This window comes from Crassostrea angulata, chromosome 1 (assembly GCF_025612915.1).
Source record: "Crassostrea angulata isolate pt1a10 chromosome 1, ASM2561291v2, whole genome shotgun sequence".
Lineage (NCBI taxonomy): Eukaryota > Metazoa > Mollusca > Bivalvia > Ostreida > Ostreidae > Magallana > Magallana angulata.
The window spans coordinates 19,423,607-19,447,970 of NC_069111.1; the positions used below are offsets into that span (position 1 = coordinate 19,423,607).

General features: G+C 31.6%; 4 protein-coding genes and 1 long non-coding RNA gene across 5 annotated transcripts; 1 reads left to right on the forward strand and 4 right to left on the reverse strand.

The window, feature by feature from the left end:
* Positions 1-1,204: 1,204 nt before the first annotated feature.
* On the reverse strand, positions 1,205-2,701 carry LOC128170732 (uncharacterized). Its single transcript, XM_052836513.1, has 2 exons — positions 2,663-2,701; positions 1,205-2,049 (listed from the first exon to the last, which is right to left on the reverse strand). The coding sequence occupies exons 1-2, from the start codon at positions 2,681-2,683 to the stop codon at positions 1,396-1,398; spliced, it is 675 nt and encodes a 224-aa protein (XP_052692473.1). The 5' UTR covers positions 2,684-2,701; the 3' UTR covers positions 1,205-1,395.
* A 4,456-nt stretch (positions 2,702-7,157) lies between these two features.
* LOC128170656 (uncharacterized) lies at positions 7,158-8,845 on the reverse strand. The gene is made up of 2 exons (XM_052836427.1): positions 8,709-8,845; positions 7,158-8,410 (listed from the first exon to the last, which is right to left on the reverse strand). The coding sequence occupies exons 1-2, from the start codon at positions 8,823-8,825 to the stop codon at positions 7,430-7,432; spliced, it is 1,098 nt and encodes a 365-aa protein (XP_052692387.1). The 5' UTR covers positions 8,826-8,845; the 3' UTR covers positions 7,158-7,429.
* Positions 8,846-11,048: 2,203 nt separating this feature from the next.
* LOC128170645 (uncharacterized) lies at positions 11,049-12,749 on the reverse strand. The gene is made up of 2 exons (XM_052836421.1): positions 12,691-12,749; positions 11,049-12,446 (listed from the first exon to the last, which is right to left on the reverse strand). Exons 1-2 carry the CDS (start codon positions 12,712-12,714, stop codon positions 11,265-11,267), a joined length of 1,206 nt encoding a protein of 401 aa, XP_052692381.1. The 5' UTR covers positions 12,715-12,749; the 3' UTR covers positions 11,049-11,264.
* Positions 12,750-19,121: 6,372 nt separating this feature from the next.
* On the reverse strand, positions 19,122-20,969 carry LOC128170785 (uncharacterized). Its single transcript, XR_008241903.1, has 2 exons — positions 20,842-20,969; positions 19,122-20,413 (listed from the first exon to the last, which is right to left on the reverse strand). It is a non-coding gene; the product is annotated as an uncharacterized LOC128170785 (long non-coding RNA).
* A 942-nt stretch (positions 20,970-21,911) lies between these two features.
* Positions 21,912-23,983, forward strand: LOC128178108 (uncharacterized). Its single transcript, XM_052845121.1, has 6 exons — positions 21,912-21,936; positions 22,220-22,232; positions 22,375-22,607; positions 22,772-22,907; positions 23,328-23,494; positions 23,754-23,983. The coding sequence occupies exons 1-6, from the start codon at positions 21,912-21,914 to the stop codon at positions 23,981-23,983; spliced, it is 804 nt and encodes a 267-aa protein (XP_052701081.1).
* The last annotated feature ends 381 nt before the right edge of the window (positions 23,984-24,364 follow it).

Consider the following 24,364-nt stretch of genomic DNA (forward strand, 5'->3'; position numbering starts at 1 on the left):
GGTCTACTCAATCGCTTGTTCCATCATCATTATTGTGTGCCTCCCCGTCTTTGTAATCCAATATGCGAAAAGGCAATAATAATTCAAAAATTTTCCAGTTTATTAGATATCAACTGCAAATAATGATTAAATTGCAAACAAACAAATAATGACTTGCCGCCTTTCATATAAAGTTTGATTTTGCCAAAAAATTACAATAACCCTCCCCCCTCCATCCCCCCCCCCCAAAAAAAAACAACAACAACCCAACCCCCCCCCCCCCCAAAAAAAAAAACAACCAAACAAAAAAGCAAAACAAAACAAAAAATAAACGTATTGAATCGTTACTTGCGTTTCCAAATCTTCGAAAGGTGTTTCATTGTACTTTTATTTGTTTGATTTAATGGCAATTAGAGGTTAGTGTACAACAAAAGATAATACCGCAATGGGCTTTTTTATATTAGAGAGTTATTGTTCCTTCCTTATAAACCAACACCTGTTGTGGTGAATTTATATACACCATGCATGTACTTTAACTACTATTACTGATAATGCTCCTTAATAATACTTAAAAGGTGGGCTTTTTGCTTCGTCGATAACAAACCATACACATTGTTGTTTTGAGATCATCTTGGGTTGTTTATTCTATATGCAGACTTTCAGATAAAGTTGTACCTCTCTGCACTTATTTTTAGGATAATTGAAATTATCTGTTGTCTGTCCCAATTTATTGCTTCCTCATTTTACTTATAAAAGTTCACAGGAGCGGAAACAAATTTCTTACGGATATTTATAATGGGAAATAGGAATTCACTTACATGTACAATAACTAACACAGTTTTTCAACGTTATCATCCGGGCTACTTCATGGCTGATGCAATGCAATATCCCCGTAGAATTTCTACTTTGGGTTGCATTTGTGCATTGAAGCCTGAAGCGGTAGAGGGGGCATTTCAAAACAGATTATCTTAGTGTATGAACATAGATGGAGCACAAAGGTATTTATGATTTTCGAAATATCACGCGAAAAGTGTTGGAAGCAAAAACTCGGGACAGATTATAGCTGCAAATACAATAAAAATGTTTCCTTCATCATGTATTACATTTTTAATTTGATTAAGTATGTTTTTCAGTATATAAGGTAAAGAGCTTGAATAGACACATTTTCAATCAAAAAACACCCAAGTCCTTCATAAGTGTAAAAAACAAACAACAACAGAATAAGTTAATCAATGTATTTTAATTAATCAAAACCAATTCATAGATTTTGAGCGCTTCCTTCACCAGATTTCGTCATTATTCAAAAATGAAAACGGACATCTGCATTTAAATTATCGAAACGTTTCATATAGAATCGTCTTTTTCTGATATTTTGCTCTAGGAGCAGCAAATTAATAAAATTTTAGACATTATTTCCTAATCATCTGAATTTTCTTTCCCTCCCGCTGTATTCTTGTTATTTTTCTGCGAATTTCCCATTTCTCCACTGGACTGTTTCTCTGCTTTCCTGCTTTTGAAGCTTGGAAGGAAAGGGTAATCAGTTTGAGCACCATAGTAAGTATTTTTCTGGTTTAAATAATTTCCACCTTCATTTCTTCTTTGTTTCACTGGTTCGTAATATCCGTATTGGTTTTCTCCCTGTTCTCTCTCCGAACTGTCTTCATCAGCGTTTCCATTTTTCCTGGTATTGAGTGGTAAATTACCATAACCATACCCTGGTCGGTAGGCTGCATAGACATTGGGCGATGGATAATTGGGGTAATTGGATTCCGGATATCCGTTGACATTGGACGATGGATAATTTGGGTAATTGGATTCCTGATATCCGTTGACATTGGGCGATGGATAACTTGGGTAGTTGGATTCCGGAAATCCATACTGAGGGAGGACAAGCTTTGGTGCCTGACGGATTATTTTGTAGTAAACTTGACTCAGTGTCCCTTTCAACAAGGGAGACTTGGCTGGAAAAGGCTGACGACGCGACTGCATCCCGTTTCCATCCTCACAGTCCTCTGAAGAATCTCGTTGCAGGAATCGAGCAGCGGATAGCGCAAAAACGCAGCTTAGGATCTATAAATAAAACATCTTAGATTTGATTCGTTGTTTTTTTTTTTAACTCATCAACACCCTTAAGTAATAATTATCAATTATCGTAAAAGCTTTTAAAAGCGGTTTAAAATCTGAGTTACTGAATACAGTAATTGTTTTGATTGAAAGAAAGAATTATGAGGAATCTCAGCAACAATATGGTTCAAATGATAAATGCAATCTTACTTATTGATTCGTTCAATTAGATAAAATTAAAGCTTCAAGATTTCGTTTGCAATCATGTAGTATTTAAGTCGGATAGTAGACCATTTAAATACTTAACGAAACCAATTTACTATTATGTGACAAAAAAGGTTTGTGATAATAAATTATCTTTTTAATGAAAGTTGCTCAATTTTAAAGCACACTTATCGATCGTTTGTTCAACTGACAAGAATTTTTTTTTTTAGAGATCACAAAGAAATATTTTTAGCCTTTATTGTCTAAAGCTTAAAATGTAGGGTTGGTAATTTCAATTTAATAAACGATTTTTATCTGATTCAATTGTATTAGAATATTTGTAATACTCAATTGTGCAAATTGTGTAAACCATAACTCTAAACGTTATCACAATTAGAATTACATGACTACTTACTAAAGCCAGTGTCGCCTTCATCTTACTAGGAGTTAAGCTGTTAGTGAGATAATGCAAGTTTTTCCCCCTTTATATATTTATTTTCTGCATAAAAATTTTAATGTATTTGCATTTTCCACCTAATATCCATTAACTACATACCCAAACTGTTTACAAGACAATGAACTTATTGCAAGAGGTCCTTGATATTTGACCATGAAAATACTCAGAATTTGAAAACACTGAAGAGATTTCAGGTGCAGAGCCATTGACTGAGAAAATGTTATTATACTATAAAGTTCTTCTCCTTGAAATAATAACCAGTCAAATGGTTTTAAAAAACCTATTACCCTGTATGTTTGAAGTTTCGTTATATGAATATGTTTTGTTTATTTAAAAATAATATAAAATATTTATATACTCCTTTGTGTCGTATTAAATTTTACAATAAAGAACGTAATTTTAAAATTTAATTCAAATTACAGATGAATACACAGCTATGAAATATATGATTATATCAATGATATGATATTTAAACCGATAAAAATCAACAAAACTATTAGTCTTTACTGATGAATCACCATTTTTCTATATCTAAGATACTATAGTAAAACCAAAGCTCACATTTATCACAAAAATACCAAACAAATTTCTCCAAAACGTTTGTATCTAGCCAGTGTTTGTAAAAAAAAAAAGAGAAAAGTTTACGCTACATTTTTATTCAACTTAATCAGTGTGTCGAGGCGAGCTAAACGCATTTTTATTGTATTTGTGTGTGTGAGTTTTTGGCAATAAAAATATTTAATATATAAGAATGAGCGCCGACAACGAGTAGAGGAAAGAAGATGCGGTTGCAAGGTTAGAAAAAATACAAAAAGCTCCATGACATTTACCAAATGCTAAAACATTCAATAAATTCAGAGACGACGTTTAAGAGGGGAAAGTGTTGACAATATGGAATTAGGACTTCCAGGAAGGGTTCATTCTCAGGTCAAGGCCATTCATTAGTTTTAGCTAAATTCCCAGTTGTCTCTCTTCTAATTTTTCATCAGTTTGTCTCTTAAAACTCCAGTCGTTGTTGTCTTTTTGAACCAACTTATATTTAAACCTTAGGACGACCTCTTATCCGTAGTGATTATATTTAAAAAAAAAAATATTATTAAAATAAAAAAAACCTTTAATTAAATCTAACAAAAGGTTTGGTTATTCCTTATTACTGAGGTAAATGTATTGGAATTTTCAAGCATAAGATAACGTGGTCAAATCTAGTAATGTTTTCTATAATTGTTTAAAACCTTATCATCTTGAAAATGAAATCGTTTTCCTTGTTAATAACATGGAATTAAAGTTCTCATTTGAGTAAGAAAGCGAGTTATTTATAAAAAATACTTTATCATTATAATGATATCTATTATACCTAAAAAGCAATTAGAAACATGTCTAATTGTTTCAACGGACACTTCCCGGACGTTGTTTGTCATCTAAATATTTCCAGGTAAATATCTTCCCACCGTCTTGACCTTGGGGTCGTCGCGCTGTAAGGCAGATATTGAATGACGTGTACTCATTAATCTTCTCTCGAGGTTTACCTCTAATTACTAGAGCAGCCAAATGCGGTGAACAAATATAAATACGTGGACTTTTAAAAAAATAATTTCTCTTTGTTAACACATTTTAATTTTGTTTTGTTTTTTCAATAAAAAAATATTTATAAAATTAGATGAAATTTGATTGATCAAAATTTTAAACAAAAAGGTTTCAAATAAATTAATGAAAAGGAATAAAGACGATATTTAAAAGGGAAAAAAATATGACCCTCACAGCTAATCCCCTTTGCTTTCCTTTTATTGAGTTGAAATATAGTATCTTTCAATTCTCAATTTAACAAGAGGGCCAGTGGGTTAAATCACTAACCTGAACAACGGTTCTTTTATTTCTTATAAAAAAGAATTTAATCATGAAACTTTTAATATAGTAAAACTCACTAAAATTTTCATATTCATACATAAAAAATATATAGATTGAATACAATTGAAAACTCATTCTTAAACATCTCATCTCGAGTTCTACTACATTAACTAACCGAGCTTATAATTCCAAGCCTGAACAAAAAATAAACACAATTGAAAATGAATAATGGTAGAGAGTGAAAAGTACAGTACTGTGACCTACTTTGGTAAAAAGATTTGATAAGATTGTAAAATACACAAATAAAGAAAATTTAATGATCATCTGCTTAATTATATCAATAAAATACATCTATATTCATCTATAAGACATAATAAAAAGTGAAAGGTCACTATGACCTTTATATGACGAAATGATGATATGGGGATGCTTACACGCTAATGTTATCATCAAATGAAGCATTTAAGTTCTTGAGGATATATTTTTAAACAATTTCTCCATATACATGTAATTATATGTTCAACTTGAACTTTCAACGATTCTTTGTGCTCTAGCATAGTTCCGTGTTTCAGGTTTCCTACTTACAATGAACATTAAATAAGTATGCCTGCATAGTAATCACGTAAATTGTATTCTTTAGATTTTGAGAAATAGAATTTTTTGAAATTCTCTATATTTTTTCTATAATGAACTTTGAACCCCTCTTGGGGCCCCAGTATTGACATGGGTTATTGTTTAAACAATCTATACTACTATATTAAAATAATAGACTCGATTTTTTGGGCTTTAATACCGAGAAATCAGATGAGTTCTGTCTTTTGTTTTATATATTTTAAACATCATTGGTACTTGAAGATTACCAATGCGTTCTTATTTTTTCTAAATCAAGCTTCGCTAATTAATAATCAACGAAAATTCCTTTTAAAAAATCCGGAAATCGTATGAAATTTTTGGATTTTACAATCTTGCGCATGCGCATTACATTCACGCTAAATCACGGGAGGCTCTTTAGTCTATGTTTCTCAATATTACATTTGCATGGATAAAGTCAGAAACGATATTACAAATACGTGTAAATTTTTATTGAAAATTTGTCATATATATATCAAAGGAAATTCGGGAGATAACTCTAACTCAGTGCATTTAATATGAAAAACCCGTATAGGTCCGAATGTCAACAATGGTGTGCAAATACAAAGCGAGGAAAAAAGTTAATGAAAAGTGTTGAATTCTTCATTAGTACATGTATGAATTAAATTATTAGATGAAAGGTATTTACAGCCTCAAAATTGTTTGTTGTGAATAATTTGTCTGTTATTTTCAATGCAGCTTCATTAATTTTCTCCAAAGTCGTTTCGGAGTGATTCTGCAATTTTTTGCTACATTACTGGTACACATATCAGAGGCATTTTAAATGTGGTGAATGCCAGTCCCGAGATTTTTCCAGTAAGACTTTTCTAACTAAGCAGAGTGTAGTGAAATTAATAGCATTATTGTAGGCTTAAAGCTAGGTTATGTAAATGTCAACAATACGGTGTGTCGATGTATCTATTTCGTAAATGTCCAATATCATATGTTATGCCAACCGGTGCACGCACGGGTCAAAGTCTAGTTTATAATTAAGCTATGTAAGGATGCTTGCAAATGTATTACAAACAATAGCATTGTGTTTATTTAGAAAAAGATTTTAAACATTTTCCAAATATATTTCTATATTGAATTTTGAACCCTTCATGGGGCCCCAATGTCGGCATGGGGGCTATTGTTTAAACAATATACAATCTAAACTATCTGAGGATGCACAGATTTATTACAAAATGAAAAAGTGTAGGTCTTAAGTAGAAGATTTTTAAACTTTTTCCCTGTGAGGCACCAAAGCTGGTCCGGGGTCTCGGCTTTAACAATTTCAAATTTACACAATGCAATACCAGCAGTTTAAATCAAACCATTGAAAAATGAAATTGAACAATAGCATAAGCATTTGATGTAAACTTAACATTTAAATGCAAAACAATTCCCCTTGCATGTCCCAAATATCCAGAAATTATCAAAATATAAGATTGTAACTATGCGTTTTGTTCGCTAAATATTAATATGATTTGATACATAATCTTTTATCAATAATGTTTTTATTCACAAATCTATAGATTCCATTTTTTATGAAATTGACGAAAAACAGGCACAATCTATGTAATTCTGAAAATGAGTATAAGCTAATCAAACAAAAAAGTCTAATAAAAACAAATTAATAGAGAGAGCAATAATTACATCTTTCACTCAAATTAAAAAGATGACAAAAGACACAGTAACTTGCTTTTATTTACTATTTTTAAATTTTGTAAATGATTACTGGGCCTTGGGGTAAATCAAAATAATGAGATAGTTTGGAGTATTTTACATTCACAAACCGGAAAGTCATTTGGGAGAAGCACAGATATTTTGGAATAAAATATGTGAGACTATTTGTAGTGATCATTGTCATAGAACATTTTTAATTTTCATCTGATGTTACTTAAGCGTCATTTTTTTGGTTTGTTAAGAACCTAGTTAAACATTGTAAGAATAAAAATACTACATTAGAAAAAAAGGCAACTTTCTATAATGTCAATGATGAATATTTTGATAGTTTATTAAACCCGTTGGAAGAAGACATAAAACAAACAAAGAATATAATACAAACAAAACAAGGCATACTTGTATAGATTATATAATATGCATACATTCAACTACAAATTTAAAAAGATCAATAATTGTTCTTCATTCTTTGTTTTTCATCGAATGTCTTTAGAGTTATTTCTATTCAGAAAACAGTTTGTTAAAATAAGAAAATATCACCGAATCCCGATTCATTGGTACAATTCAAAATATTTCTGTACATGATCACCCTGAAAACAATAGATTGTCTGCAGTGTTAAAATCATTGGCACTTCTTCCAAATACCAAATTTCCCATCCTTCTTGGAGGAAGCCCGAACAAATTTTCTCGTGCGGTTTGTTGATTTCCTAAAAATGGCACGGGTCCATTATTTCCTAGCATGTTAGGTCTTCTGAAGTCCTGATTACCCCGACTAAATCGCTCGAATGATTCAGAAAGGTTGGTTATATCGGAGCGGTTCCTTGGGTTGATGAATCCATCTCTAGAGACTGGTGTGTTTTCCGATGTAGAATCGTTGTTACGATTCCCGGAAGAAATGCTAGACGGAATACCCTGAGGAATGTTAGATAACCAACTTGGAGCATCCCCCTCAGGCGTACCAATGTTATTCTGTCTATTCGGAGGGTCATTGCGTAGACCAGGCAGTCCATTTCGTATGATTTGTTGATCATTGATAGCTGCATTATCCAAATTATTCGAAAGAAAAGGATTGAATGGTGAATCAAACGGATTTTGAATCATTTCTATTTGATTTGGAAAACCTGTTTCTGCTCCTGTCTGAAACATATCTATCTGATTTGGAACGCCTGCAACCATTGGATTTGAAAAGGTATCCCAAAAGGAGGGACCAAAATTTTGTGAACTACCTTGATTCTGAGTAACGAATTCGGTAGACAATGTACTAGGAGAGCTGAAAAACCGCTGCAGGTCAAGTTGTTGTTGTTGGTCTAAGAAATTACGGTTTGTTTGTCTTGATCTTGGATTTTGAAACTGAAACCTTTGTCGATTTGAAATGGACGGAAATTGAGGAGTCAGCCCTGTTCGGAACTGGTCGCTTCGTGATTGAGGACCAAATCCAGAAGTTACGATCTGTGATGGCATGGGCTCTAATGTCCATTGTGAAGGAGTTTGAAAATTAGCCCGTGAAAAAAGACTGTTTGGATCATTGAATCGCATTTGAGAAAACCCAACTTGAAAGATTCCACACTTAAATTATAAAAATATTATTGATTATTTTACGTCAAATTAAAAAAATCACGTATAAAATCTCAAATCAAAATATGAAAAATTAGCTATCAGATACGTTGTATCATAAATATAGAGTATTCGTATTTGTATATCATAATCAGAATTAAAACAAAAATAACGTTCAAATTAAAAGCACAGATATGTTGTCTTCAATAAAATGTACACAAAAATAAATTAATACGAAAATATTATATTAGATATTATCAACCTTTAACAGCCAAAAAGTAATACTAACGGATTACATAGGTACACTTACCAATATCACCACTGCAAACATTTTGTCAATTTTTGAGGAAATGATACTTGTTCCTAGCTTTATATAATTCAGTACTCCGGTACTGAAATGCCTTTTCTTAGAATTTCTTTTTGACATAAAAACGTGTGGTTAAGAATGTTATTAGTCCAAAACATTCTGTTTCTTAACATAATCATTTTGTTATTAAGAATATGTTCATTTTTTATGCATTTTTTCAAGGAAACAACAAATTAATACACACTAAAAGACAGATTTAATTTATCATTCACCGACGAAACATGCTCTCTGAAATAATATCACATTAATTATTACAATATTTTCTTCTTGGTTTTTTTTACTTTTCTCTTTACAAATTACACAATTTTTCAACTGAAACGTGTTATTTGGAAAACATTTTAAAAACCTTTCAAAGTAGGCTTTACCAGGGAGTCGATGAGAGAATAAAAATGATGACAAACCAATATGTCGCTTGAAACGTCCTTGAACTTTAATCTTTGTATAGGACAAGGTATAGGTGTTTTTTCTTTCTTTGCATGTCTTGTTATCATAGCAAAGAAAATGTGTATTTTGTTTTATCATTCCTTGTTTTTGTTTGTGTTTATTTGTTTTTTTAAAATTGAATATCATTTCTGTATTGTTTTGAGTTAAATATGATGAACTGAAGTTTTGAATGAACATTATATAAATATATATATATATATATATATATATATATATATATATATATATATATATATATATATATATATATATATATATATATATATATGTGTGTGTGTGTGTGTGTGTGTGTGTGTGTGTGTGTGTGTGTGTGTGTGTGTGTGTGTGTGAGAGAGAGAAACTAATGACCATGTAGCACTACATTTTTACACAAATGCACATGCTATTGATTTATGTAATAGGTATCAAAAAAAAAATACAAATATGAACTTTACAGAAAATTAAGAGAAAATAGAAGAAAATGAAATACATGTGTACTTATGTGCCAGTTGGTATCAACAAAAGAGAATATTGTTGTCTTTAAATTAAATCATTCAAGTCCGAAAGACATTTTTCTCTATTTAAAGTCCCATTAATTATACATTAATACATTATTAATATATCATTTCTTTATGTATCTATATTTGCTATCGATGTTCTTACTAGACGCTATCCCAAAACCTTTATATGTTCTTGGCGCAAAATTATTGTGTGACGTCACTTACCAGACTGTATTTATGCTGTGTTATAGTGTCCTATACTTTTGGTAAGGTGTACTTTGGGAAAGTATTAATAGGGTTTTGTGTACAGTAAGACAATATGCAATGTATAAGGATTAAACAGTATTTATATATGCTAATTACCTGCAATAAGCAAATCAACTCTGTTTGAATTTGTTTTGTGCGCCAGGCGCCTGCGTTTATGTGTTCAGATTTATTAAACAATGGGTGCATTGTCAATATGGCCGGAGATGTGAATGCTGGTAATTACGAGAATGTGCATTTCATACCTAGACATACATTTTTAAAATAACTGTAAGATTAATTTTAACTGGAAGAATAAACTGAAAGAGCGCCGTTTGATTGCAGTAAGTTGTGAGTACAAAATACAACCCGTTGAAATTCGTTAAGAGTCCCAATTTAGAACTTTTAAAAACATTGATTGAGGTTTTTGGTAGTATATAAAGAAGATCTCTGAAAGAGGGTATGAACACACCAATAATGCATCGTGAAGCGGTGATCTGCTGGCCTGAAAGCTGTTTTAAATCTTCTAGCGATTGTAGTCGGCGTGACTGTATGCCCACTTTACTTGTGGCAGTGGTCTGTAGTATTGTATAACAGGTTTTAGCCAAGAGTAAATAAAAGCTTGATTAAGTTTGATTTAAATATACATAGTATGAAATATAAATCAAATATCGCAGGGCAATCATTATAACTGTTGATTTTTTTAATTCTTAGATATCGAGAAATATACTGCACAAATGATTTTGGGGAAATTTAAGTGCACGTGTTAAATTAACTTGATACATGAATTTAAGCTTGTAAATAAAAAAAAACCCAATTGTCTAAAATGTGTATCCGGCATGCACAGAACACTGAAAATGTCGATAGACTCCAAATTAAATTCATATTGTTTCATTATAAGTTCATTGTATTAAGATACATTATAATATAGCTATTTATTACAATAGAATTTCAAAATACAATTATTCTATTTCTTCAATGTAGTATCACAGCAAATACTTAAAACACTGAATTGTACATAAAAGATAAAATTATTAGATTATTGGCAAAAAACGATTTCCCCCCTTTCCTTATCTTGCTTTTGTTGTAATTGATTTGACATTCACAGAAACAAAAGGAGTGTTCTCATTTTATTATATCCTGTACCAAACAATAAATGGATAAACTGCAGTAAGTAGAAACGATATATCAATGGTTACAAAAATCAGTATTGTATTTTGTCATCTGAATATATTGTTTTTATGAAAAATTAAAAAGAACAAATTAAAATTTCACATTTAATTTTTTCTTCGGAATGCACCTCACCACAGTCATTAAGTTCGAAAAATGAAATTTAATCTCCATAAGATTCACTGGATGACCTGCCTTGAATTCTTCTTTCTCTTTTATTCTTGCAGTTCTTATGGCCATGATTCCTGCCTCCAAATTTGGGTTTTCTTAAAAATCTGGGATTTGGTTCAAAAAAGGGTTTCTTTGGGTATAAGTTTCTACCTCGGTACCTAGGAATTGAGAACAAGTCATTCTTCTTCGTGTTTTTACGATTGTTACTAGGATACATAGTTTTAGGAAATCTCAGCCTAGGTGTTGGATAAACGTTTTTTGATTTACTTTGTTCAACATTACGATAATGGTAAGGATAAGACTTCGGCGTCGTTTTCTTTTCTGTTGTTGTTGTTGTTGTTGCTGTTGTTGTTGGGATTTCTGTTGTCGTGGTAATTTGAGTTGTTGTCTTTTCCTCTGTAGTAGATGTTGTTGCTGTTGTTGTGGTATAACTTGTCGGAGGTGGATTTGTTGAGTACTTTTTCTTTGAAAGTGATTCATATGGTACTCTCTGTTTTGTGCTGAATATGTCGTCTTCAATGTAAGTTGAAGGGCTGTTTTCAATTCCCTTTTGTACAGCGAAATATGGCATTGGGTCTGTAAATCTTTGCTCGAAAGTGCTCTTACCTAATTTTTCGTCTCCTTGTGAAAAAAAAGAAAACGGAGAGTTAAAGAAAATTGGGGTTTGAGGGATATTTTGAAATTGCTTTTCCATCTCATTTTCTATTCTTGGTGTGAAATCATAAAATTGACTCTGAGGAATCGGCTGCAGTCCTGGTAAAAGTCTACGTAATTGCTGTTCCGGTCTTTGTATTTCCATTGGCAAAAAAGTATTCCCAAGATTGTTCGGAATGTTTTCCATTACTGGAAAATTTGAAGGTAGTTGGTTGGATACAATATTATCTAATCCTGATAGAATATTGTTATTGATATCTGGAATAAATGGAACCATGCCTGGTGATAAGTTATCTCGGATCACAGTGTTTATATTGGAGGTTGCGAACTGCAAATTGCCCATCGGTCCGGATTCCTGAGAGGCCTGCTCATTGGCATTTGGTATCATATTCTCCGGTAAAAGGTTTTGAAAATTTTGAAGAGGAGCGTTACTACCTTTCCGGGTCATTTGTAATCCATTTCCCGAGGGAACATCCTGAAAAGAGGTACCTTGGGAAAAACAACTTCCAAGTTGCAATCCCTAAAAAAGCAATAAAAAAATAAAAAATTTCGTTTTGTTATTAAGTTTATATGCGAAAAAAATCCAAGAAATAAATTCATTTATTTCAACGAAAAAATATTTCATTTCTATAAGATATCAAATTATATTATTAAGGTTTTATAGATAAGCTTGATTAAACATTCTTTACAAAGAAATGTCTCAAAGTTGATATTTTTATTATGTATAAATATATTTTCTTATCTTAAATTGTTTTGGGACATACCAACAGAAGTAAGGCAAACATCATCTTCCACGTTTCAAGACTACCCGTTTGTGGTTGTGTTTTTTACTCCTTTTATATAACTATGGATAATGTTTACGTTTCAATTTATATTTATATCGTGACCCTGATGTTGTATTTTAGATTGAAAAGACATGAGATGTCGACGCACTCTGTTTCGAAGTATAAGTGAGAGAAATTGTACATGGTAAAACTTAGTGTTTTCCAGGATTTGCCAGTTCACTCAGATGTAAATATCATCACCTTGACAATGAAAATAAACTACCATGAAAACCTTTTTTTACAATTACGAGGGTTGTTCGGAAATTATTGAGACATTTTCTCTTATTCTTTTAGTAAAAAAGATAAACTCTTGAAATTTCACCAAAACGTAAATCAGGATAGAGATTATCAATGTGAAAAGTTTCTTGACCATGGCATGAATAGATCATTCCTGGTAAGCTGACCAACGTGCCTTCGCCCAGTGACCCGGCGCAACCGCAAACTTTTCGAAACGTCATTTTAACGCTTCTTATTGCTCCTGTGTTTTAAACACCTAACAAACGAACGGAAATAAGAGTTATTCCTTATTTCTAATCATTTGTTTTCATTTCAAGATGTCATCATTTATATTTTCTATAATTCTTGTTTTTTAAGGGTAAAAATCGACTTATTTTTACCCGAAAGTCTAATTACTGTGAATGTCTCCTGCAGTCATTTTTTTTTCTATATATTTTAGAACTGTTGACAACAGTTAGTGTGTCAAAAGAACTTGATAAAAAAAAACCTTTGGCTTAATTCTAGTTTAGCAATCAGTAAAAAAAATGATGAGTTGAGGCTCTATACCTTGTCTTTTCATCGTATAGTTTTGAAGCAAATGCCTGGTTTTAAATGGTCTTCTTGTTAGAATTCCACTAGTTTGACGGTTTTCAATGCGCCGCTTTGACGTCAAAATTCAATGTAAAGTAGTGGTCAGATTTCTATTGTAAGGTTAATATATGTGTACCATATCCGTATTTCAACTCGAACATCAGTGAAACTTAATCAAAAGTTAGTCGCTTAATTTGATTTCTTTTATCATTAACTGTAAATCTACGGACACTTATCAAGTAGATGTTCAAGTTGTTAAATCTCCGAGTTCATGGCTGCGCCGGGTACCCCAACCACCGACTTGTTTATCTACTGTCGTAAACAAAATATTAAATATTCTTTTAATATTATTTTGTTTTATTATTTGTTGGCGTTTCTTCAGTGTCTATGCCAATTTTCACCAAAATTCGTCAATTAGAAAAGAAAATATTCGAGTTGTCTCAATAATTTCCGAACAACCCTCGTAAATGCACACAATGCTTGGCTTTCATGATTTAAAGCAAAGCATGAACTTATTTGCATTTTGTTGATAGTTCATATTCAATATTACCATACCATAACTTTATCGTTTTGTTTGTTATTTGAAATTGTTATTATTATGGTTTCTTAATATTTCATAATGTATTTTTTGATAAAAATAATAAAAGAGAAAATTGTGCAATATCGAATAGAACGCAGGTTTTATCAAGACAACGTCTTAAAATGTTCATATGCTCAATCATTATTTTTGCTAGCCAATGGACTAAGTTTTGCGTATTTCCTCAAGTAGTGGACAGGAGAGTATTTTAGACCCTATGCTATCGAAAGGAGCGGATCGTTGACCCTTGGCTAGCGAAAGGAGCAGATCGTTGACCCTTGGCTAGGGAAGATAATCAATTGGTTGAATGATAACTAACTGTATCTTAAAGTTTATTTGATGTGTTTGTATAAATATTGATCAAATATTCGTCAGATTTAAAAATATTGATGAAGAGTACATCTGTATTTCACATACCTACAAATAAGCAGAGATGAGAACAACTCAACATGCTTTATTTGTAGATTTCTCTAAATTTGTATATAGGCACACATTTTCTTTAAGTCATGAACCTGGATGATCATATTTTGAAGCAATAATTTTAATTGTTTTGTTTTCCATTGTGGAAAACGAATCGTTATTCATTTCTCATGTTATCTATATTTTACTTTTGAGCGTTTTGTCACTTACGAAATTTTATTTATTCATTTTTTTCAATGTCAAAGCAAATGTAAACATAGATAAGTGTACTTTGTTTCTATTTCTGTTGTTTTTGTTATATATTCGCACAATGTGTAAAAATTGACATGTATAGCATCATTTATATACCTGGAATGAGAATAAGGTTTAAGAAATGGAAAAGCATTAATTTTATTTCATTATGTATTTTTCTAATTATTGAGATGAATTGTTATTCATTTGTTTTATTGTTGGTTATCTTTTTTTACTATTGAGCTTTTTGTCATTAGCGAAAAAATATAATTTAAAAAACTTTGAATGAAATATCAACTTAACCGAGAAAATGTGTTGTTTCCACTGTCAAATAACCTCCTAAGTATATGTCAAGAAGTTCATTGTCACACAGATAAGCCATAATGGTCGGTGAATCCTTTACCACGAAATTGTTTTTTATGATGTAGGTGTTATTTTGTCCGTTACACTCGAGTTAGTCGTCGGTTGACAGAAGCGTTACCAAATAATTTCTTATCACCTACATAAAACGTGTAAGCATACCTTATTTTTACAGAATACATTTAAAAGGCATGCTTCGAATAAACACATTTTGATAATGTTCTAGTCAAAGAACTTGTGGTAACAATATAAAACTTTAAAAATTTGTAGATCCCTAGTTCAACACGATGAATTAATCTTCGCGTAAAATTGTGAGAAGCAGTTCTTAGAGTTTTAAATCTCGTTTTTATTTTTCGGACGGAATTGAATTAAATGAAACTATAACAAAACTTCTCGCGAATTGATGGAAAAAAACGGTTGAATCACGGGGTTAAGTAATCGCGTAATGTAAGGAATCTACAGTGTTCTTCAAATCCTGCATACTTAATGTAAACAAACATTTTTGGCGATCCCTTTACTCAAATAAACGAGTTCGCGACGACAAGTGAATGCGACTACGGCTTATCCAAGCCCGTCTTGTTTTAACAACCATACGATATAGAGTAATTTGAGGTGAGAAATATTCCCGACGACAAGGCCCTCGCGAACCTCACGCAAATTTCTCGCACGCAAATAAAAGTTGGTTAACAGTATTAATTTTCTTACAATTTTTACGGTATATTCTAATGCCACACTGAAATGCAAATACTGCCTTGAATCCTTTTAACATGTTGCATTTTTCTGTGAAAAACTTTTTAAAACATATGTTTAATAAGTCTGTTGTATTAGAATATCAAAAATATCTCAGCAATTTTATTTGTTTTATAAAATAAAAATCCAAAAAAAAAAAAATCGCAACTATAAAAAAACCCCCAAAAACCAAAAAACCAAAAATCGCAACTATATCATTGACCATTCATTTTGTTCCATTCATGATCTTATATCCGTCATTGAAAAGGATTATACTAATCAGGAAGTTGGATCCATTTATCAAAGGGAAACAATTTGTTTTGATTTCCTTATATTAACATTTCGTTTTAATTGGGACCCATAAACCGAAATATATATTTCATATCTAATGTTGCTATAAGAACCAAGTGCTTTTAAGTTTTTAGTCGTACCCCTCGGCCTCAAACTTTTAGGCTATTATCCAAACCCGTAATGTCATTCAATATTTGCCTCAGTCAACCTTAAAAATACTCACCATCCCTCCCATATTCCTTCGAGCCAGTTGGAACAATGGATGTACCTATTAGCTTTTTAATTGATGCATTGATATTTATGCTCTTTTCTGTTGCTTCTTTTTTTCTGACCAGGGCAAATTGAATCCTACTTTGTTGTTATTTTGTAGTTATCGCCTCTAATCGTCATGGCCGCTGACAAAAATTCCACGCATTTCCATCAGTGGAAGGCATTCTGGCTTACCAGTTGTGCTTTTGTAATACAAAATCAATTGACAGTTATTTGCATTTGAATATATCTTATGGAATAGGTGATCAAGCAGTTGAACATTTGTTCCCAGAACTCAAGTTCTTGCTTTGCTTGTTTGATGTAGAGCAAGAATTAATGCATGGCCCCCACGTTCATATCCAGCCATGCTAATCATCGCCAAAACAAATGTGTTTTATTTCAAATGTGTACTTTAATTTCTTTGGCCAATTTCTCAATTTATTTTGTTTCTGTATTTTATCTTTGATAAATAATTAGACGATCTTAGAGAAAAACGTGATTGAACAATTTTAATGCAAAACCACAGGATATAATTTACCAGTATGCAGCATTAATGGTACTTCGTGAATTGCATTTATTGGATCCTCCTTATCACGTAAAGGAAATTAGAATTTACGAGAATTAAACTTAAACAACAACGGACAGGTTTGGCATCTTTACGACACAATCAATGTCTTTGTTATGGATTTTATTCAAGTGCGGGCTTTTACATTTCAGTTTGTAAAATTAACAGTAAATCCTTTTCTGCGTGTATCACATTTTCACCTTGAAATAAAAAATCAAACCAGTCATGTTGATGCCTTGTCATATAAAATGTCTCTTCCTTTCAATATCTATAATTTCATTTTGAAAATCTAAAACATCAATACATGTATATTCTCTCTCTCTCTCTCTCTCTCTCTCTCTCTCTCTCTCTCTCTCTCTCGTTAAATTCTTTGATTTTTTTTTACCGTTAAATGTCTTATAAATATGATTAACACGTAAGTTTACATTTCAAGTTAAGCAAATGAGCTATTGTTAATTTTTCATTTTTCATAAGAAATAATGTGATGAAGTAGTACCTATTTTTTATCTGAATAAATTCTTAGGCATACAATAGTGAGTATTATGGGTTTTATCATAGTTTTTTTTTTCATCTTCGCTAGCCAAGGGTTTACGATCCAATATGCTCCTCTTCAACAGTTGGCAGTTTAAGCCGACAAAGTCAAAACTCACGCTACGGAATCTGATTGGCTGCGAAGACAGGCGATCTCAGGGAATCCACTAATTGGCGGTGTAGTTCGTTGTGTTTTCATACAAAATTTAAATGCAATCATTATTACAATTTCAAAGAGACTATTATAAAATACGATAGATAAATACAATATAGTTTTTCAATTATTCTTATCTTTTATTTTTTCCCACGACCATTTCTTCTAATACATCTAGATCATAGAGGAAGATACGTATTTTAGCGGCTCCAATTTAACTCAATCGCTAGACGGCCCTGTGCCATTTCTAAAAACATTTGCTAAATATGCCCCTTTTGGCTAGCAAAGATTAGGAGTTCCATGGTCTATTTATATACGTTCGGCTGCAATATATACATATCATTGCATCAAGAAATATTGATGTTATGTGCTAGTAGATAATAATTTCATAAAACATACAGACCTTAATCAGTGTTAAAAGACGATAACTTGTGAAACATTTTAATCAAAGTACTGAAGAACTGACGGGAGTTGATTTTGTCGATGTTTGTTTATCTTAAAATCAATGATATGTTATTTTGCATGACAAGTACATGTAGTTTCTAATTTGTACTTGAATTACGCACATTTTTATAATATGAATTTTTGGACTTTTTCGACAAGAATGTCGAGAAACCCCCATATGAATCATGGTAAATAATATTTATTAAAATAAATTCAATCAAACTATGTATCAGTAATACAAAATATTTCTCGAAAATTGTATGGATCCAAGCAATATTGAACTCTAGTCTCGTTCAACCAAACGCTCGGCTGACACCGTAAATCTCCGACAAGCATCTACGGAGACAGCCGAGCGTCGAGTTGAACGAGACTATATTGAACTCTGGCGTAGGAATACATACGACTACAAAAAATATTTAAATTGTTCGTTCCATTTAAAATCTGACTATTTTCAAAGTACTGTGGAATCATTTAAATTCGTGGGGGCCAATTTTCGTGGAGTGTGACTTTTTTGCTCATTCGTGGGGATGTACTTTCGTGGATACGTCGGTTACTGTTTCAGTAACAAAGATAACTCAATCTAAAATTGTTTTCGTTGAGGATTTAAATTAGTGGGAATGGGATACCCACGAATACCACGAAAATTGAGCCACCGCGAATTCTAATGATTCTACAGTATTTATAAATAAGTTTCCCTGAAAAACAATGCTTTAGCATACATTACATCAAATTCATCAATCATTTTCAAGAACTAAGTCTTGTCAGCAGCGATGATTTGTGCTGAGGTCCTAACACTGTTTCACTTTCGGTTTGTCTGAGTAACTGCATAGGAGAGTTGATTAAAATCAACTCCCAAAAATGATATAGTTTAAACGCAATAAATGGCATTATATAAGTCCCACCCACCCCCTTGTGCGTACAAATGGCATTAACAGCCAATTAAACAAAGAAAAAACACAGTTGTTTGTTACCAAACACCCATCAAAAGCTCACACAAAGTAAAAAATTCAAGAGACATTTAAAATCTTATTGCCAAGAAAAAAACCCGCTTCATAACTTAATAATCTGATTTCTAGAAATAATGCATTTTACATAATTAATATTTTGCAAGCTGAATTACTAACTAAGATCAAATGTAATTCTATGTAACAAAACTGTGAATTTTTTTCTAATGAATATAAACGGAGTATGGGATCCAGAAAGGTTTATTTATCCAGGGCAAATGTCTCATCATTGTTCTGTATTTCCATAATGGATTTTGGTACAAAGTTGTCCAGCTGCGATTTCTTAAGGGAAAATATCTGACAACTCTATTGAATCTAGAATGTGATTTCTTCACATTTTTCTTACTTGATTGTCCATAGACTTTGTGATTTCTTTTGAAGTTGTTATTTCCTTCCTTGTTTTCGTTTATTCTGTCTTCTTTCTCGTCTTTTTCACAATCAATGTTATGAAAGTTCTTATTGGAATTGAAGCCCGATAGGGATTTTCTTTCCGTGAACGTTTGATTTTGATGATCCAAAATGTCACCTTCTTTGACGTTTTGAGATTTTATTATATGTTTCCATGGAAATAACAGATCTGGAGATGTTAAGTCTGTTTCTTCGGATTCATCTTACAGATTAGGGTATTTTTCTGTTTTATCCAAATATTTCTCCTCAAATTTGTTTGTGGTATCGTAGATTTTTGGCAAAATATAATCGTTAACCGCTACTTGTGAATTATGTGTAACTTTATTTATCTCCCTCTCTGGTTGATAAGAACAACATAGTTCGCTTACTGACCACAGCAGTTTTTGAGAATTCTCCAAAGGAGCAAATGTGTCAAATCTATCAAAATACTTTGGTTGAGATTTGTTTCTGAAAAGCATTCTTCCAAGAGTACTCCTGGATACCTCATTTGTAATACCGTGTGATTTTTCAGATATTGATGTTTGCCTCTTCTCTTCATAGCTGTTTTTAATTTCCAGAGGGTTTTCGTTCCGAAAATTCTGAACTTCCATATCTGTTTTATTATTTCTATGCAAATGAAAAATAGAGCTCAACTGAGGTAGACTCAGTTTTTTGTTCAGCCGAGTTTCTGATTGTTCGCCTGCTCGATGACTGTGGTCATCATCAGAATCATTGGTAAAAGTAATAGGTTGATCTTGCAATCCCATAGATAGGCCAGGAAGAACAGCATCCTGCTGCATTTTACGTGTGTGCAGAAAATCATCGACGCTGTTTACATTCAGTTGAAAACTTCGATAAACATTTGAAACTCCAAGAATCGGCTTATGATTTAACAGAACATTTAGAGCTCCTACCTGAAAGTTCATAGAATATTTTTGAAAAACTCTCATTGCAGTTACTCTATAAATAAAAAATTGCTGGCACTCAGAAAATGTGTTAATAGATTTACAAAGTAGAAATTCACCGCTTCCATAGAAATGCATATCAGAATAAGTGGTAGGAAAATAGAAATAAAGATAGAAGTATATAGAACTCATTATTTAAAGTAAATCTGTATTTATAATTATTTTCTCTCACTTATGAATATGTGATTGCTTCGGAGCTTTTATTTGCCTGGTTTTGTTTGCAACAAAAGCACTAGAGATCCAATGACTATATATATTCGAGCATGTTGAGTAAATTATCAAATAAAAAATATCATAAATATTAATAAGCTATTCATGGAAATTATAATGTATTTATATGTTTGCATTGCGCATGTTAAAAATATGAATATACTCACCAATAAGATCAGATTTAGCATGTTTGTTGTCACCCAAACGGTTATGCCAAATTCATTTATTGCCCGTTTCTTTGAAAATGATACGAGTAGGATCCGGCTTTTCTAGTTTATTTAAAGTTTCATTGACCTCCTTAGGGTCAACAATGTTCAGAATTTTAAGAAGTGTATATTTTATATTTTGTTTTTCTTAGTAAGAAAACAAGTCAACAACTTTTCATGCAAACTCCTAAATCATACTTTATGAAACCATTATCCGGTTAATGCCTGTAATGTTTAAGGTCAGTGAAAAATTCTTTAATAAAATATTAATAATATATTTGTTATTCAATGTTGGAAAGTTATTAATCTAAATATCCATTTTCTTGAGGACAATGAAAACGAACTTCAACTTTGATAACTTTATCAGAATATTTGGATTGCATAACATATAAAGTACGATATATTATGTCAACCTTGTACACTTTCTTCAGTGATATATTCGATTTAATAGATTTATTGTTCATGTACACTTAAATACGTCCGCGAACAACAAATATTCAAGTAATTTTTCTTAATTTTGTAATAAAGTATAGCAAATACATTGACTGTGAAGCTCATTGATGCTATTTGACAAGATCTAGTGTGCACATTACACAACTTTTTGATTTGTAAAATTGATTAAATTGATGCCTGGTAATTACATTTTTGATTCTTACAAATGTTGTTTAGTCGTTTATGTTGTATTAAATAACGTTCGTGAAAATGGTAATCAACACAGTGTTGTGTTAATACACAGGTATTGTTTGGAGGTCGGTTCGTTAGGAAACCCTTCCTTTAATGGCAACACTAAATAAATAAACTTAGATAGCTAATTTTCCACTAAAATGATACGTGATGTTAATGTTTCTATTATGGAAACCCGGTAAATCTAGTAGCAAGATGATTTAAATCATTTCAAAGCCGATTTATTTACATAACGGGTGCTTATGTCCGGGTAGATTGGCTGAAATGAAACCATATTACTGCACCTGAATTTGACACAAGCCCGCTCCAAGTTACTTAGATATTAAGCTAAAAAACAAATTAAAAAAATGTGTCTCGTTCCTGCAGATATTGGTATTGGTTATCGCCCAGACACGTAAACACTGAGTTAAACGTCTCTAACAAAGTACAAGTACTTATTGTATCAATAATTTCCTCGTTAATATATAAAGTTATACGGTGAACAATTCGCTCTCCTACTTTCTTATCATAGAATAACAATTCACAGTTAATTATGTAGTCTTGATCTTTTTAACCATATCCACTTTTACAACTATATGTGTCACATAAATTTGATAAGAAGCCACCATGTCCTAAACCGCAATAATTCTCTTAATTGTTCTCTGTGCTGCAAAAGCTGATTTTCGAAAGTAAGTGTATTTTATTAATCAAGCAGCGTGATCGAAAAAAAGTTGAGTGTCAGCACAACGCACTCATGTTTAAAAACTTTAACATACTTTTACACATCCATTCAAAATTAATTTCGAAGTCAACATTTATTTTTTCCGCCAGAAACACGCCCATTTATACTTATGATGGTCTTATTACGCACCTCACCAATGGAGCCCGTGTCATGTTTTTCTTTAACACGACAACCTGTCAACCTTTTTCCCAGACAAGAGTTTCCGACCTTCCAGTGTTTGGAGGGGAAATTAATTTTTTCATAGCTCCAAAAAGTTCTAATGATACTACTGGACAACTGATTTTTAATCATGATGGTTACGCGTTTGATAATACCAACGAAGGTAACCATCAAATACAGTAGTTCATGTTTCATCTGAACTAACAAACAAACGAGTGTTAAAGAAAACTTTATCATAATAGAAACACTTATATACAGTTGTTCAGTTTACTTCCTTTTATAATACCTTATATTGGTTTGTTTGATTGTGCATTTTGGTAAATGCAGCGCTAACCGAACAGATACAGTCCGTCTACATAATGAATACCACCGCGTTTATTCTCTATGGAAGCCTAGGATTCTTTGCCAACAAAGCAGACAACGTAAAAGGTGTAATTTGCGATTGGTCCTCTGGAAAAGGAAAGTTAGAAAATAATCTTTTTTTTAGCATTTATTTAGTCTTATTCAGTGACACTATATTTAATGAAATGTTCAAACGCTTCCGAAAAATTAGTAGAATTAATACTACTAAATTCATAAAAAGCAATATTGATAAGAAAATGAAAATTGAAAGGAAACAAACATAATTAAATAGATAATTAATAGTTTGTCTATAGCAGGCCTTACTTTAATTTATCAAAATATCATAATTTTTATCACGAAAAATGTATACTAGTGGAATGTTTATAGGTACATGTAGTATATATAAGTCTTTGTTGGTTTATTTGGAATTCATCTTCTTGCAAATTGATATAAAACTTAATTTATGCTGAACATAAATATGAAATTAGCGGTGATAACGAACAGTATTCAAAATCAATAATCTGTTTATTTATAAATGCAGCAAATTCTGGGTAAGAGAGCAACTAACTCCACGTCATCTCAACTCTTCCGAACAAATTCGCACAATGCTGGTTAATGGCAATCCGCTTCGATTTGCCATAGTATTTGATGGATGTCAATGTGTCAAGGGCAATTGTGGACATAGTTATATCGGAGGAAATATAGCGGGTATATTATTTTAATTATGTATTTTAAAAGTTAATTAACTTCTGATCAAAACGCTCCATCCATGATTTATTATTTTTGTTTATAATGGCAGATCCATGAAATGCTAAAAATTTATTAGAAAGAATACGATTAAACTCTTAGAACAACCTTTTTGACTGACAGTGTATAAAGTTTTTTCAACTCTAAATTTAAGAAATCTTCAATTTTGTCAAAAAAAAACTTCTTTGTTCACGATAATCAAATAATATTTATATTTTAGGTGTGAAAATATCAACCGATGGCACAATATCTTTTTCAAATGCAATGACATTGTTTCTCCCTAATCCAGCATCACCGATGTCTTTTCGCGAGCTCCTGGTTGGAAGCATTTATAGCAACAATACCATATCATTAATGTTGTCCTATGAAAAAATGCCAACTCCAGATATCGAAATAGCATGCCCCATTGAAGCGGTCAGGAGACATGCAGATTTTTTTAGTATTGAATAACATAGATAATATTTTGACATGTCATATTAACTATCATGAATATAATAAATTATATTTTCAAGATCTTTAGTGCATTGAATATTGAACTTTACCATTTCAAATCCGTTTTAGTCGTGTGAAATGGTACAACGTTTTCTTTCATTGTGAAAAAGAGGAAGACAAAAAAGAAATCAAATCAAAGCAACATAAATTGTAATTTAAAGCCTTACATGACATCTGTAACATTTTAACATAAGAGGTGAAGTTTGTACAATAAATTACTAGGTCTACATTTTCATTCTTTTGGCTAACAGGAGTTACTGTTCTTCATACACGTTTGTTGTCATAAGCAAGCTAAACTATCCAAAATAAATAAATAATCTATATAATACTTTGATCAAC

Coding starts and splice junctions, on each gene's coding strand:
- LOC128170732 (XM_052836513.1), bottom strand. CDS start 2,683: ATGAAGGCGACACTGGCTTTA. Junction 2,050..2,662: donor TGAAGGCGACACTGGCTTTA/GTAAGTAGTCAT, acceptor TTTTATTTATAG/ATCCTAAGCTGCGTTTTTGC.
- LOC128170656 (XM_052836427.1), bottom strand. CDS start 8,825: ATGTCAAAAAGAAATTCTAAGAAAAGGCATTTCAGTACCGGAGTACTG. Junction 8,411..8,708: donor TGTTTGCAGTGGTGATATTG/GTAAGTGTACCT, acceptor TTATAATTTAAG/TGTGGAATCTTTCAAGTTGG.
- LOC128170645 (XM_052836421.1), bottom strand. CDS start 12,714: ATGATGTTTGCCTTACTTCTGTTG. Junction 12,447..12,690: donor TGTTTGCCTTACTTCTGTTG/GTATGTCCCAAA, acceptor TTGCTTTTTTAG/GGATTGCAACTTGGAAGTTG.
- LOC128178108 (XM_052845121.1), top strand. CDS start 21,912: ATGTGTCTCGTTCCTGCAGATATTG. Junction 22,608..22,771: donor GTTTGATAATACCAACGAAG/GTAACCATCAAA, acceptor TGGTAAATGCAG/CGCTAACCGAACAGATACAG. Junction 22,908..23,327: donor TGGTCCTCTGGAAAAGGAAA/GTTAGAAAATAA, acceptor TTATAAATGCAG/CAAATTCTGGGTAAGAGAGC.